Here is a 14,703-nt window from a genome sequence, read left to right on the forward strand (position 1 = left end):
ACAAGGAGGCAGCGACATGTTCTCAGTGAGTTCTTCTGTCTCTGAACACATTAACTCCCACTAAAAAAGGTGTCCTGCCGGTTTCAAAGTGTTTCTCTCTCTTGGGCTGACAAGAGCGCACACCTAATCTTACCACCTGTCCAGCCCCCTGCAATATTCTCTGGCAGAGGCTCGGTACTCACAGGTCATTATCTGTCTCAGTGCGGGTCTTCTGCTGCCGCCGATGGACCATGAAAACAGTAACAGCCACGCCGATGATGAGACCAATGGCGACGACACCTCCAAGGATCCCGATAACACCACCTGGGGGACCCTGCGGCATTGGCTTCTCTGCAGACAAGAGAAGAAATAACAGTGTCATTGATGCTGCTGTGTTGAAGTTAAAAAACAGCAGTGAGGAAAAAGAAACACTAATGTTATGTGTGTGACTGGCAGGAAATCCTTCTTAATAAATCACAAAAATCCTGGACATGCTTCAGCAGCTGGTTAAAAATATTTCCAAATGAGCGCAGCGGCGCGTCCAAAAACAAGACAAAAACAATAGACCATTGTAAATGGAAAATTTTTAAAGGCCATTTGACATGACATTCGCCAGGCTTGAGGTTTTTTTATGTCATAAAGCACATCCAAACGCCATTTTCAGAGACGTTCTTCAAGATGAGACCATTGTCCCGCTCACCCTGGCGCTGCATGAATACCACAGCGTTGTGGTCACTCAGCAGCTGCTGCTGCATTTCTAATGTGAAGCTCCATCAACTGTTCAAAAGGAGCCTAAATTGGCTCGGATTTGACAGTGGACTTAAATGCACTCTTAAGAGCACGACGAAACCATTATATTTCAAAGTCCGTGCCAGCAGGAGGTAATGAATGCAGAAAATATATTTCCCCGAGAAAGATGAGCGTGGTTTCCAAAGTAAAACAGTTTATCTAATTGTGTGGAGAGCAAAGCGTGGAGAAGTTAGTTTACAAGTGACTCTCCACTGACACGCATCTGGTGATAAAACTCACAAAGGGAGAGTTCACCCCAAAATCAAAAATACATATTTGTCATTTAGCCTGTAGTGCTTTTCATCCATCTAGACTGTTTTGGTGTGAGTTGTAGAGTTCTGAAGATATCAGCTGCAGAGATGTCTGCCTTCTCTTGAATATAATGCAACAAGATGGCAAAAAATTATAGATAAATACATAAAAACACGCCACGCAGAAGGAAGCATGCTTGTTTCTTGGATGTAAACGTTTATGGCGTCCTCCTCGGCTGAGCTATACTGTTAGCGAGCTTAGTTATAGATGCTGTGCAGTGATACTGAAAGAAAATAGTCATGAAACTGCTCACAACAAGGTCTGTGGATTATCTGGAGTAACAAAGTCCTGATTTCTGGAAAGAGACATTCCCGTTGAGTTTTTCAAATGTATTTTTTGGCGTTTCGAGCACCACAAGCTGAGCGCCGTCTAGTTTCATTATATTCAATAGAAGGCAGACATCTTTAAAGCTGATACCTTCTGATATCGACAACTCAAACCAAAACAATATAGATGGATAAATAGGCCTAGCACCACAGGTAAAACGAAAAATAGGTGTTTTTGATTTTACGGTGAACTGCCCCTTTGATTGTAAAATGCACAGAGAATGCACAGGAAAACAAAAATTCAAGCCATTCATGCAACCTATTTTTTAAAGAGCCGCACCGGGCTATGATCATCTCCTACACTTAATTTTTTGAAAGTGTCCCTGAGAGCCGATCTCTGGAAGTGTCTCTGAGAGTTTTTGAAGTGACTGTCAGAAGCAATCTGCGAGCAGAGAACATCTGAAGTCGGAAGAAGTATTGGAAAATAAATACTTTTTGATGCCGGCGTGTGATTGTTTTAGCTTTCGATACATTGCAGGAAATGCGACGTGCTTTGAAACCGTCTCCTTTTCTTTGCGTAAGAGCTCCAAAATTTCATACTTTTACATCAAGAGTCATCTGCATCGTGAGCTCAGAATACATCAAAATGTAATTCATCTGTCGCCACGCGGATAAAAGGCTAAATTACAGCAGGTCCCATGTGAACCTCCTTCACTGAGTCCCAGCTGATATCAGGTATTACTAAAATAGGACAGCCATCTCTCATAATGGAGCTTTTCTCCTGAAAGCAAACAGCACCGGCATCTGTTTTCTTCAACAAGGGCAGTTAAAGCCGTCCTTTATAAGACAGGCCAGGGACCAATCAATGGCTCTGCGCCTGTTGTGGTGGGATACCACAAATTCTCACCATCTTCCACTTTGAAAAGGAAAGCCTATCTCCTGCCCTCATGATGTCTCCATTATTATCTGGCTGTCCCTCCCGGTAGTGACAGGACAAGGCCTCCCTCCCAGGGGACCTCTTCTCAACAGCCCCTGCCTGCTTGCTTGATTCAGTGCCCATAATGATGGATACACAGAGGACCGCTTCACATAGGGCCACACAATAGCAGGCGCGTTAACCCACCTTGTACCCAACACGCGGCGCCTCAAAGTCAGTGTCCATCAGATTGTCGTGTCACGCTGCGGTTGTTGCCGCCGCTCTAATTTTCTGTCATCTGATGCTTAAAAGTCACAACGTGTCAAATTTACACACCAAACAGAGTAAATAGGTTTTCTTGTGAGCACATACACTCCCCTGCTTGTGATGCATTTTAATAAAAAGGCGGCAGCTTTGAAGACAGGGTGTAAATGTGATCTCGCCGTAGCATGGCAACAGATAAGCTAGAACTCCTACTGTTGTCGCGCTAATCGCACTACGTAGTGAAAGCCAGTGGGCTGAATTTCATGGCCCTAATGCAAATGCCAGACACAATAGTCTGTTGTATAACACTAACACACAGAGGAGTAGACTGGATCCGGATGCAATTTCCCTGTTGTGCAGCCTTAGGCACTCAGCGCACAGGATTTAGACTGTCACCTCCCAACACATAAAGGTAGTGTGAGCCATCTGGCGTGCAGTCAGAACGCTTTGTCTGCTTCTTATAATGCTGGACGATCATCAAATATTCAAGCTTTCATTTCCAAACAAGGGTTTCGCATTAAAGCATCCCGATCGCTACAATGTTCACATGTATGCACTGTTTTGTTTTTGTTTTTTGGTAAAATGATGCTCTCTGCTGTGGATAGCGTTTTGAATTCTGTGGACGGCGTAGCAAAACAATTTGCGAGCTCGCGACATTACTGCACCGCCGTACGATAACGCTGAGCCGGGATCATTTTATCACAAAAGCGAGAGCTAACCCTCTGCAGAAGTCAAGTCCTACAGTAAGTGCAGCGACAACACACCTTCAAATTCAATTAGTCCGAGTAAGATAGTGTAACTGTACCAGATAACTGCTGCTGGATGATTCAATTACTGCAGGGAATGTATTTTCAAGGACATGAATTACGGAGAGTTTGGGAACACGGCGGTTCGACTGTCAAGTTAAAGTCTATTAAATAGAAAAGTTTCAGTTCATCAGTGGTGGAGTGAAACTCAGTTAATTTACTTAAGTACTGAACTTTAATAGTTTCCATTTTCTGCTACTTCCACTCTGGCAAACATTGTACTTTTTACTCCCCTACATTTATTTGATAACTTTAGTAACTAGTTACTTTGCAGATTGCATGCTGCATCAGATTAAATTATTTTATCTGCAACATTTATTCTGATAATCAGAAAAATGCCGAATATTGGATCCTATATTAGTGCATAGTGAACATAAAAGTAGATGTAAATAATTGTATAATTTACTTTGACTTGTACTTTTGATACTTCAGTACATTTAATATTAGATATTTCATTAGATACTGATTCTTGGGTATACTTTTTATAACGCTGAATTTATCCAAGCACTATATATAAGTACAACTTTGATGCACTCACTTAAGTTTTCCCATGTGATGCTATTTTGTACTTCTACTCCTTTATATTTTAGGGGCAAATATTGTAGTATGTACTTCATTGTATTGGGGCTAAGGACAGAGGATGTCGTTCACTGTACAGACTGTAAAGCCCACTGAGGCGATGTGATTGTGATTGTTGGGCTGTATGAATAAAACCGATTCGATCTGATTTGATTTTAGTTACTTTGCAGATTCAGATTTTTTTCATAAAATATAAAATACTTAATAAATTGAATGATATGTTTATAGATTAAGCAACCCAGTAGTATATCAAGTAATTCAGATTAACTCAATAACAACTCAATAATTATAATCCACTAAAATAACATGTAATATTCTGAAATGGGACATTCTGAGTATGATTTTAGTGCAGGATGTTTTCTTGTAACAGAGTATTTTTACACCGTAGAATCGCTGCTGTTGGTCTAAGCCTGCCATTGGTCGGCCATTTCAGTCGGCATTCTCCTCCCTCCCACTACCCGCTGTACAGCAACCTCTGAGTCAGCAACCTACATGCTGAAAATGGTAAGTAACCTGGTTGCCAACTTATAAACCAAGACAAGCTAGCAGCTGTTACCTTCTGTTAGGGTTTAGCCATTTCAAAGCCAGGGCCTGCCCCCCATGACCCCATGTTCCACCAAAGCAGGTTCCCCCCAACACTATTTTGCAGAGGCGCCGGGCTTAACATGGGTTTACTGGTTTAAAGTAACAGAAAAAAGCCAGTGTTTTTCCCCCCTGTGATGATCGATTCAGACCTTTCTCCAGCCTTGACACAGCACTGTGGAGACTTCCTCCACCACTGCACTTCATAACATCTCAAGCCACAACACACGGATTGTTGATGGCATAAATAAACCCAATGTATTTTTTAAGTAAACACATTTTCAAAAAAAGCAGTGCTCTGATGGAGCGAGCTCCTGCCGAAACCACCTCAAGGGCAGGACCTACTGAAGAATGAGGAGACAGGTGTGGAATCTGGAGTTCAAGTGCCCAGATGTCACCGGAGTTCAGGAAACATTAAGCGAACTGGCGAGCATGACGGCAAATGAGTCACTGACAAATATTTATGCCCGACCTTGGTTTGTGCTCAGCCTCGCTGTGCACTGTGGCTCTAATCTTTAGACCTCAAATTTCTGTTGTGTTGGTGTTCTCTGATGTCCGTGACGAGTCCTGTGAAAGTAACTTTTGGAAATTCCCCCGTGCTGCCCGCAACAGGCAGGACTACATGAAGAGGGCTTTGTCCTTGTTGTAGAATAAAGAGTGGATTGCCAACAGTAATAGCGATGGGGACCGAGTTACTGTATGCAGCAGCTCTCCACTTCCTGCTTTCACAGCCACCAGCAGTGAAAGTTGCAGCAGCGCCATCATTCACATCACCTGCAGTAACGCCATTAAACATGGAGAACAATGAGAACGTGCTGTTCGCAGGAAGTAGAAAATCTACCTCGACTCACCGCACAGCAAGGTGCGAAACATGGGAAGCAGTTAAACTAACCGCAAAGATATAATTAAAGGACTTAGCTGTATGTTTTGTACTGATTTGGTTTAAAAATGCTATTCCATTCCAGGAAATAGCCTCTGTCCAACAGGACATTATACATTTTATGTTTGTCAAGAGGACCAACTGCAGTTTGTAACGAGTACGTAGCCTTTGTATTGTATATAGGTGGAGGTACAACCTGCTGTGCTTGTACTTTGCTATAGCACTTCTATTCCACACAGCAGAGCCTGAATCTATGACTCAGACGGGGCTGAATAATGCAGAAATTGGTACATTTTGCTGTTAATAATAATAACTTACTTAGATCTATTTTATTTATTTATTTATTTATTTTTTGTACTTAACATGGCAACATAAAACTTTTAGTTTCCAAGTATTGTTGTTGCAAAGACAACTTGACCGTTTCTATTTTCCTTAATGTGGCAAAATAACAAGGACACAGAACAAAACATACGTTTACAGGAAGCCAATGTAAACGCAGATGGTTTCATTATTGTATGTGCTTTACATTGTGCAATCGACATTTACTTCACAATGATCGATCAAGCAGAAAATGCTTCAAACTAAAACTGCCAGTTTAATGCAGGGCTTTCACTTCTAATAGAGTATCTATATATCGCGGTATTGCTTCCGAGCAGAGTTTTTTGGCCACCTGATGAATGTAATATATTTTATTTTTATAAAATATTTACTTCTTTTTGCTTTGTTTTGGCTCGTAGCATCTAGGGCTAACTAGATTGTGTAGCTACATACTGTAGCTAGCTGCTGACTTTGTTTGTTTGTCGTCTGTTGCTGAGCTGCGAGATTATCTTTCATTATCTTCCTGGAAACTACCGACCAGCCATACTTAATGGTATATATGATAAAACATTATCAAAAACAAGCTACAAATCTGAGGAAAATCATGTATATTTCCTGTGACTGGGTGCTATGAGCGACCCGTTTCACAGCTCGTTCTGGCTCTGTGAAATGAAAAATGGACTGCATTTATACAGTGCTTTTCTCATCTACTGACTACTCAAAGTGCTTTATAAATTAATCTATAACTTAATATTATTATAATTAATTATTATTTTTAACATCAAAGACGTTGGTTATGTATTAAGTAAACAATCTACATACTTCTTCCACCACTGCAAGAAGGCAAAAAGCCACATAGATTATTGTCTCGGTGTCTCCAGTACGTAGGACCGACATTTAAAGGAAAACATGAACTCTGATCATTTAGTGTTACCAACATCAAGACACGCAACACACCCTAAAGAGTCGCTGTTAAGTATAAAATCAAATAACCCGTTGACCTCCATTAACGTTTCACTGGTGGAAAACCTGCATAAAATCTGACCAAACTCCATTGAGTAAATGCTGTTGTTCAAATATGTCTTGTAGCTGCTACTGAAAGATTGCTATTGATTTTCAATAAGTGTAATGCACCCATCCATGCAGCAGCTCTCTCTGTGCTGTCAGTCCACCACTGTGGCACATCTGAGCTGACAGACTTGACCTTGGCTGTTTTGTGGCTGCAGCTCCCTCAGAGGTGGCGGCAATCTTCATTCTTGTCACATCTACTCCCCAGTGTTCACTGAGCTGCGCCAGATGTATGAGCTATTGTTGTTTTTTCTCTGCTGCACAGTATATCCAAACACAGTCGAGTCGCACGGACCCTCCGTCAGCTTTGATCGGCTCTGTGGCGTTAGGTTTGTGTCAGCTGGTAGCCCAAGGAGAATCAAATTTCCCTGACGATTCATCAAGGAGGAAACATTGGCTGAGTGCAGCTACGACCCAGCAGGTTGTTCTGTCTGCTGCAGAGTTCAGACGTGCAACCAGTCAGAGGTCTCATGGGATTTGCGGGACATAGTGAATAAGAGCTTTTGCATGTGATTATTACATATTCATTCCTCTGGCAGAGCCTTCAGATTTATATGCATCCTCCCAACAGGGGGTAGTTACTACTTAGAGAAGATCTGGCAACATTTTTATGGAGCAACAGCAACTGATCAGCTGAAGCCTGAAAATTGATTACTTCCTCACAGCTGCTTGTGGTCCTTTTGGAATAAATGCGAACTACATGCAGAGTGAAACAGCATTTCAGTGTCTGGACCATCCTAATGTGTGAAAACAGTGTAATCTCGAGCGCCAGCTGTACTCAATAGCCAAAACATGTGGGCTCTAGTGTTACCGGTCTCCCATACAACACGTTAGTCACACATACCATAGCAGGAAGAGTTCAGGTGAGAGGCCAAAGGGTGAGCAGCCTCCAGCTGGATCGGGCTTTGCCCACTCCAAATCCAATCTGTCACAGAATGCAGCAATGCAGGATTTAAATGGAAGCAGGTTTTTCTCAGCTGATTGCTGCCACGTACCTGCTGAGGCCTGGTGTGGTTCATCAAGCACTGGCACCGGGAAGACAATTCACAGCTTAATGATGTCTTTAAACGTACAGCCACCCCTGGCTATGTGACAAAAAGACGGTAAAAAGGAAGTGTATCGAAAGCCTGAAACTATAAGGAATCACACTGACGGTATTAAGAGGACATTTGAGTAGTGGTGCTTTGTAAAAATGTTCCAGTCGTAAGTCTGATCATATTCCAAGAATGGATGTGGCTCCTGGCGCTCTCCCTCTCTCCCATCAGAAATTGTAATTGCTATCTCCTCCACAGGGGCCATAATACTTTCCAGCAATACTGGGGAGTTTTCAAGTGGACAGATTGAGAGTCTGGCTACTAACCCACGCCAGCTCCACACCACCAATGCCAGTCTGAGAAGGCCACCTGTTCCAAATACCACAGTGACTGGTTTTCTACCTCGGCTCGCGTTCGAGCAGCAGAGTGAAACAGTCAAGGTGTCTAGTTGCTTTTTATCTCTCTATTCATGAGTTGTACAGCTACCTTATGTGGAAGTAAATGCCCAGGCTGTTAGTAATTTATCTGGGGGAGATTTCTTTCTACCCTTTTTTCCACATTGGGTAAATGCTGCAGGCCCCAATAAAGAGAAAGAAATGCGGTTTAATGGAGTTCATAAATCTGTATTTCATGCTGCCAACTCCAAGCGGCACATGCTGTTTCGTCTCCCAGCCCTCCCCGAGTTGGTAATCTTGTTAAAGTTCAATGTTTCCAGAGCCGTCTCCTCTGGGAGCCGAGGTTCCTGATGTCATCCTCCTTTCCACAGTAGTTTACCCTCTGGAGGGGTCTGCATCCTATTTCACCTGCATTCACACTGATGGTCCGTCTCTGCACCACCTCTCAGACCCGACATGTCAAAACGGAGACGCTGCAGCAGCCGGAGGCGATGGTGGCAGGAGGGTTGTGATGGTCTGTGATTGCTGTTCTACATTGCTCCACAGAGGGCAGCACTTCATTAAGCACAAATTGTTAACACATGGGATGTGTTTATTAAGATCAAACCAGGCCTATTATGGACTTAACTGTTTCAGACCTGCTGGGCAGCGATGAAAACCACCTGAACACAACATATAACTGTTTTTATTTTGTTTTTCTCATGTTTCTTATTTTGTTTCATTCATATTTTTTTTATTATTTTTCACATCCTCTTGCAGTTAGGGACCAGATTTTCGACTAATGGATGGATGTCGCCGCATGGATGAATAAACGCCTGCTGAGCCATTCTGTTTCACTTTATAGCCTCTTCAAATCCTGTGTAAACATTTTGCGACTCAATGGTACGTTAAGGCAATCTGGGGAAGTAATCACGAGCTTCCAATAATAAAAAAAAAAAACGAAAAAAATAAAAAACACTTAGCATGCCTCCACGCTTAAACAGACGACACTCAGCGTCAGCACGGCGAGCTGGAGATCTCCATGTAACCATGCACACATCAGCTGGAAGCGTCTGGTGCACCGCTGAGTCCGACGGGGTAGATGAAGCGGCGACAAGCGGCACCAAAGCCCCTGTCAATGAATATGAGATTGCGGGCTGCCAGGCTGATGCTGATGCTGTCATGAGGTATTACCTCCCGTGACAGCCTAAATAACAACAGTTCTAATTAAAGAATGATTGGAATGGGTGGACCACTGCCTCCTAATGGGGGAATAAACCGCAACATCGCTCCAGGAAGTGAATTGCACGCATTTATTAACTTCAGGAAGCCGGTAGCTGCTGTCAAGATGTAATAGCTTACTTTTGAAAGCTACATAACTTTCCATCCATCCTGATGCTCACTGCCCGCTCACTCCAGCACTTTAATTAGAAGAAGATATAAACATATAGCAGAATTATATACAGTAGATTGTCCACTAGGCTGCTGTTGCTCTGTTTTATGATGCAGCTCTGAGGGTGCAGGCTCCTCTCCCGTGCATCATCACTAATCTGAAAACAAGCTTTTGCTCCATAAAAAGAGCCGGGTGCGCAGCGTCGGTGATAGGGCTCCCACTCTGTTGCTCTCCAGCCCCTTTCATGCCCCAGCTGAACTCCTCTATGTGTTGAATGTTAATGTACTGGCTGCTCCCAGCTCTAAACTGGAGGAGCCGCAGGGCTTATACAGATCTGCACCCTCCTCTCCACCTTCTCCTACCTTCTTTTCCGCGTATAAGCAAAATTACTTCTCAGTGTCTATCCCTGCCAGGCGGCATGAGGTCACGGCTGTAATTTCCTCCGCGTGGTTAAAAGCTGACAGAGAAAACGGGGCCCAGTCCGTCTGGCTATGTTCGAGAGCAGGTTTTCAATTTAGCAACACTTGGGCTGGTGAGTCTGCAGATCCCATCCCAAAGGCCGAGCGCTTTTACTGCCCCCTCTGCACAGCATGTGTGTGTCATCTCGAGCACACTCAAAATGTATTCAAATAACCTCTGAGGGGTTGAGTATTAGATCTGAAATACAATATATTTATATTCTTGGAGAGGACTGTTTGTGTTCTCTCTGGAAAATTACCATCGATTCTTTCATACCCACCGGCGGGCCTCTGGATTTAAGAGCAGGAATCTCTTTAATATTCGGTTTTTTTCTTGGTAAAGCACCTCGCTCTCTATATACTGCACGGATCTGAGGAAGGAAGTCAAATGTCAAATGAATGAATCAAAATCTCCTGATGAAGATTATATTCTAATAACATCTGGTGATTAAGAATACTTTGTCATAACTCTGACACTTTATGACGCCTGTAGATGAATTTCTCACGGGGTTATTGTCGTCTGCACAGACACATAAAGTCATGAGGTTCATCATTCACAATCATTGTCTCAGTTTTAATTAGAAATCATCTAAATGTTGAGATTGATCACATACACGTGTATCGCACAATTTGTCCTAAAAAGTTGGTGAATCGAAGGTTGTTTCCAGGTACGACTCTGAATACCATTATAGTCCATATATAACAGGAGCTCAGTGGCTGCGAGTTATCTCACCTGCGATCAGTGTTTTTATACCAAGAGGGAAAGTCTGTCAGTAATACTCCCACCTTCTCACCTTTCAAACCCGTTAATTACAGATGTGATTTTCCGTATCCCCTATTCCATCGGCGATACTCGAATGCCCAAATGTCATGGGCTTTGTAACTCAAGTTGAATAATTCAAGAAAAAGAAATAATAACAATGATTTAGAGTTGGTGAAGAGTTGAGCCAAAACTCAAAATGTACTCCAACTACATAAACTGTCAGCCCAGGCACCAGAATAAAATTCAGCAGTTAATGTTTGTGCAAACCACTGATTTCGTATTTTATGTTGCGAGGCGAATGGGATGGCAGTTAAGTGAAAAAGCTGCCAAGCCAATGACCGCAGTTCAGGACTGCGTTTCAACATTTCGAAGTCGGACACCGCTCGATATTTTTAAGGAAATCTTGGGAAATTTTCCAGCTGTGTTTGTGGCGACGAAACCAGGTATTTTAAGCCAACTCGTGACCTTTTCCTTAACCCTAGCAAAGTGGTTATTGTGCCTAAACCTAACATAAGCAGACTAACATAAGACTATTGGATTGACTCATGCTAAACAACCTGCAACCTGGCCTAAAGCCAAGACTTCTTCCTGCTATTTTGAGGAAAATGAGACAAAGCAGACAAAGCTCCTTGAGAGGTGACCATCTGAGAGATAACCATCTTGTCTGTCTTCATCAGTTTAGAGCAGAGACAGAAATAAACAAACGTCCTCTAACACGGCAGGACCTCTTTGCTGATGCTTAAAGTTTTTAAGTTTGCTTTGGAAGTTAGAGAAATCTTCAAAATTGGACGTGAACACATTAAAAAAGTACTGAGTACATAGCTGTGAATAATTCATGTTTTGTGAAAAGATGTCTTCCCAAAGCCAATCGGATGTCTCAGCCCCAATTTTAGGAACAAAAGTAGCATTTTCACAAAAATCTCATAAAAGCTCTGGAAGCAGCAGCACATTTCCTGCAATGATTCATGATTGACTGTCATATAACATAGCATCAATGCTAACAAATACATTATTGTACATTATATGTTCTCTGTTCAGAAGCTTATTTCAATGCAGAGTCAAGAATAGTGCAGACTGTCTTTCAGAGGACGTAATGTAGTCTTAGAAACAGAGGTGGAAAGTAGCCATTATTATCTAGTGAAAGCCATTTCATTTGCACAGCTAGCACAGTTACACAGACCCTAACATTTGTAGTGGCTTTAGTAATTACATGTAGATTGGTAGTTCGGCTGCTGGTTAATTGGCCCTTAGGTCGTACCGCTTATGACTCACAGAGCTCAGTGGTCTCAATGTGGAAACTTTTAGGCCAATATCACTGAATCTTCTTACATTGCTGTAACTGTTTTGTATATTTGCATTTCTATTTTAACTGGTTTGCTTTTGATAGTCTGTTTGATGAACACATTGGAAATGAGGGACTCCCTCAATTGATTCCTCGAGTCTTAAATGAAGGTTTGAAGGAAAGAAAATCTACCCACTGTTTATTGGAATAGAACAGATAAAGAGAAATACTACAACAGTTCACACCTCTAAGCCTCTATTTGTTTGGAGACAGCTTAATAAGAGGATGCTGCTTCAGTAAAAACAGCAATGAATCTCATAACTAATACCTGGTTACGATTACCCATCACGACTTACAAAATTGTTGTTGTTGGTCTTTGTTTGCCTGATGGAGACATTTCACAGCCCTGGTGTAAGTCACGTTGTGTTTCCAAACTAAAAATGAATTACAAGAAGAAAATAACAAAGTAAGAGGACTCCAGATGATGTTAAAGGTAAGAAAGAAACATTTTGTTGATCCTAAGAGCACTATACAACTCAACTCTGTGTGAGTTAAAGGGGGAAACATCTAAAACGACGCTCTCTGCCAACAACATCACTGTGCTCTTTACTGCGGATGAATCAGTACGAGGTGGTTAAATGACATCACACGTCCGAGTTTCCTGTTTCTGTCTGAAGGGGAAGCCAAGTCTCGTGTAGTCAGACCTCCACAGTGCTGACACAGCTCACACCATCATGCTGGTTCATCTTCATGGTTCTGGTATGTTTCTGTCCTTTTAAACTGACATGTGAGTCAAGTCATCTGGTCCAAGTCACAAGTCATTTTTTTATTTATTTATTTTTTTTTGGGGGGGGGGGGTCACAGGTTGTGTCATTATAAAGAGAAAAGACAAGGTATTAGTGCCTGTCTTATTACGATATTATTGGTAATATGTATTATTATTAATGATAGCCAGTAAAATATGTGTAATAAAAACAGCAACAACTTTATTGAAACTTTTCTAATTTATTTCCAAATTTCGTCTCCAGTCCAAACCACATGTATTTTCTAAAGCACATTGAAAAACAACAACAGTTGGCCAAAGTGCTGTACAGTCAGAAATAGCACAAAAAAATAAAATAAATGAAAATATTAAATGAACACAGATGAGTCATTTGAGTTATCATGTCTGAAGTCAAGCTGTCCAAGTCAAAGCCACTTATTTTCCGTCAAGTTGCAAGTCACCTAAACAGAGTCTCGAGTCCACATCTCTGCTTTGGACCAATCACAATCGTCTGAAGACCGAGATGCAGCAACAGTTCCCCTGCAAACTATCAACAGGGGAACTTAGTGTTAGTGGGATATTTACATGTGGGGAGGCGAGCCCTGGCATTAGACGCCTGGAAAAAGAAAAGTTAACAACTGCTTGTTTATATTCATGCCTTTAGCAGCCAGATTAGAGTTAGTGCAACATATCATTTTCAACGTGTAGGTGGCTCGCTTTGGGAGCTGAAAGGACGCTGAAAGCAGCACCACCTGAAATAAGCAGCCAATAGCAGTCTACATGTGTTGATTCAGACTGGGGGGATCGTGCTCTCGCTCACACACTGTACATCGATCAGACTGAAGTGAAGGAAAAAACACCTTCTCACTTGGTGATTCTGAAAGAAAACTGAGGCTTGGAGCATCCTATCCATATTAATAATAGAACAATAACATCAATCAATATGCAGTGAATATAATGGCTGTAAGTGAGCCAGAACAATTACACTGGTAGGCACAGCCTCCCTGCTGCTTGACTGGAATGCAGATTCCACAGACTGGCACTAATGTGCAGTTCATTGTGGTTTATGGAGAACCAGGTTGCTATAAGTGCTCCACAATTGGTTGTTTCCGCAGTGCTTGAGATTTCAGGCAAACACTTCTGTGAAAGCATGATGGCGGCGGGGGCAATCGATGGATGGATGAAATGCTTTCATCCAGGATTCCTCGCTCCCACCGAGGAGGGAGCCAAAGACGAAAACCCAGCATGGGAGCGTACTGGATTTTGCAAGTGGAAATAAACCCCTTAAAATTCCCTCGGGGGAATTCTCAGGATCGCAACAATCCCCACCTCCACTGCTAAGAAAATACAGTTATGACGCCAGTCTGTTATTGTCTCAAAAGTCAGATCCCCACATGAAGCTGAAATCTGGTCTCGGACATGAGAAAAGGAACACAAGTGTATCTGACAGGTTTCAATGCTCGAGCAGAGTCCATTAAAACTGTGCTGATGCAGCAAAGAATGACCACTGGGACACATATGACCCAACACCACAGACCGTAATTTTCTGGTTGTTACAGCCAATGAGGAGGAGAGCTATTTGAGATTTCTGCCACGAGGGTCAGCCAACAAAATCACTCAGCAATCTCAACGGATGATTTAAATCTCCTTGTATTTATATTGAAATTGAGATGGAAGTCCACATAGTTGATCATTTCAGAGTATTCTGACTCTGCTCTGTTGTGCTCTTGTATGGTGGTATGCTAAAATGCACCCATATTTTTCAATGACAAACTGCTTTATAAGGTCAGTGGGCTAATTCAAACCTGACCGGCCTTTTTGAAGTCTGCCTCGGGGTTTAAAGTTAAAAGGAGGAGTCGTGTCCTCTTCACGACAGA

At 42.3% G+C, this 14,703-nt stretch overlaps 1 protein-coding gene across 3 annotated transcripts in view; it reads right to left on the bottom strand.

Annotated features, from left to right (window-relative positions):
• The window catches only part of nectin1b (nectin cell adhesion molecule 1b), a 243,200-nt gene that overhangs the window by 42,316 nt on the left and 186,181 nt on the right, over window positions 1–14,703 (bottom strand). For all 3 annotated transcript variants that reach the window (XM_084351956.1, XM_084351958.1, XM_084351959.1), the window contains exon 10: window positions 183–330. In XM_084351956.1, coding sequence (XP_084208082.1) covers window positions 183–330 — 148 coding nt within the window. The remainder of the gene's footprint in view (window positions 1–182; window positions 331–14,703) is intronic.

The sequence above is a fragment of the Pagrus pagrus genome (assembly GCF_965226575.1).
Source record: "Pagrus pagrus genome assembly, chromosome: 4".
NCBI lineage: Eukaryota > Metazoa > Chordata > Actinopteri > Spariformes > Sparidae > Pagrus > Pagrus pagrus.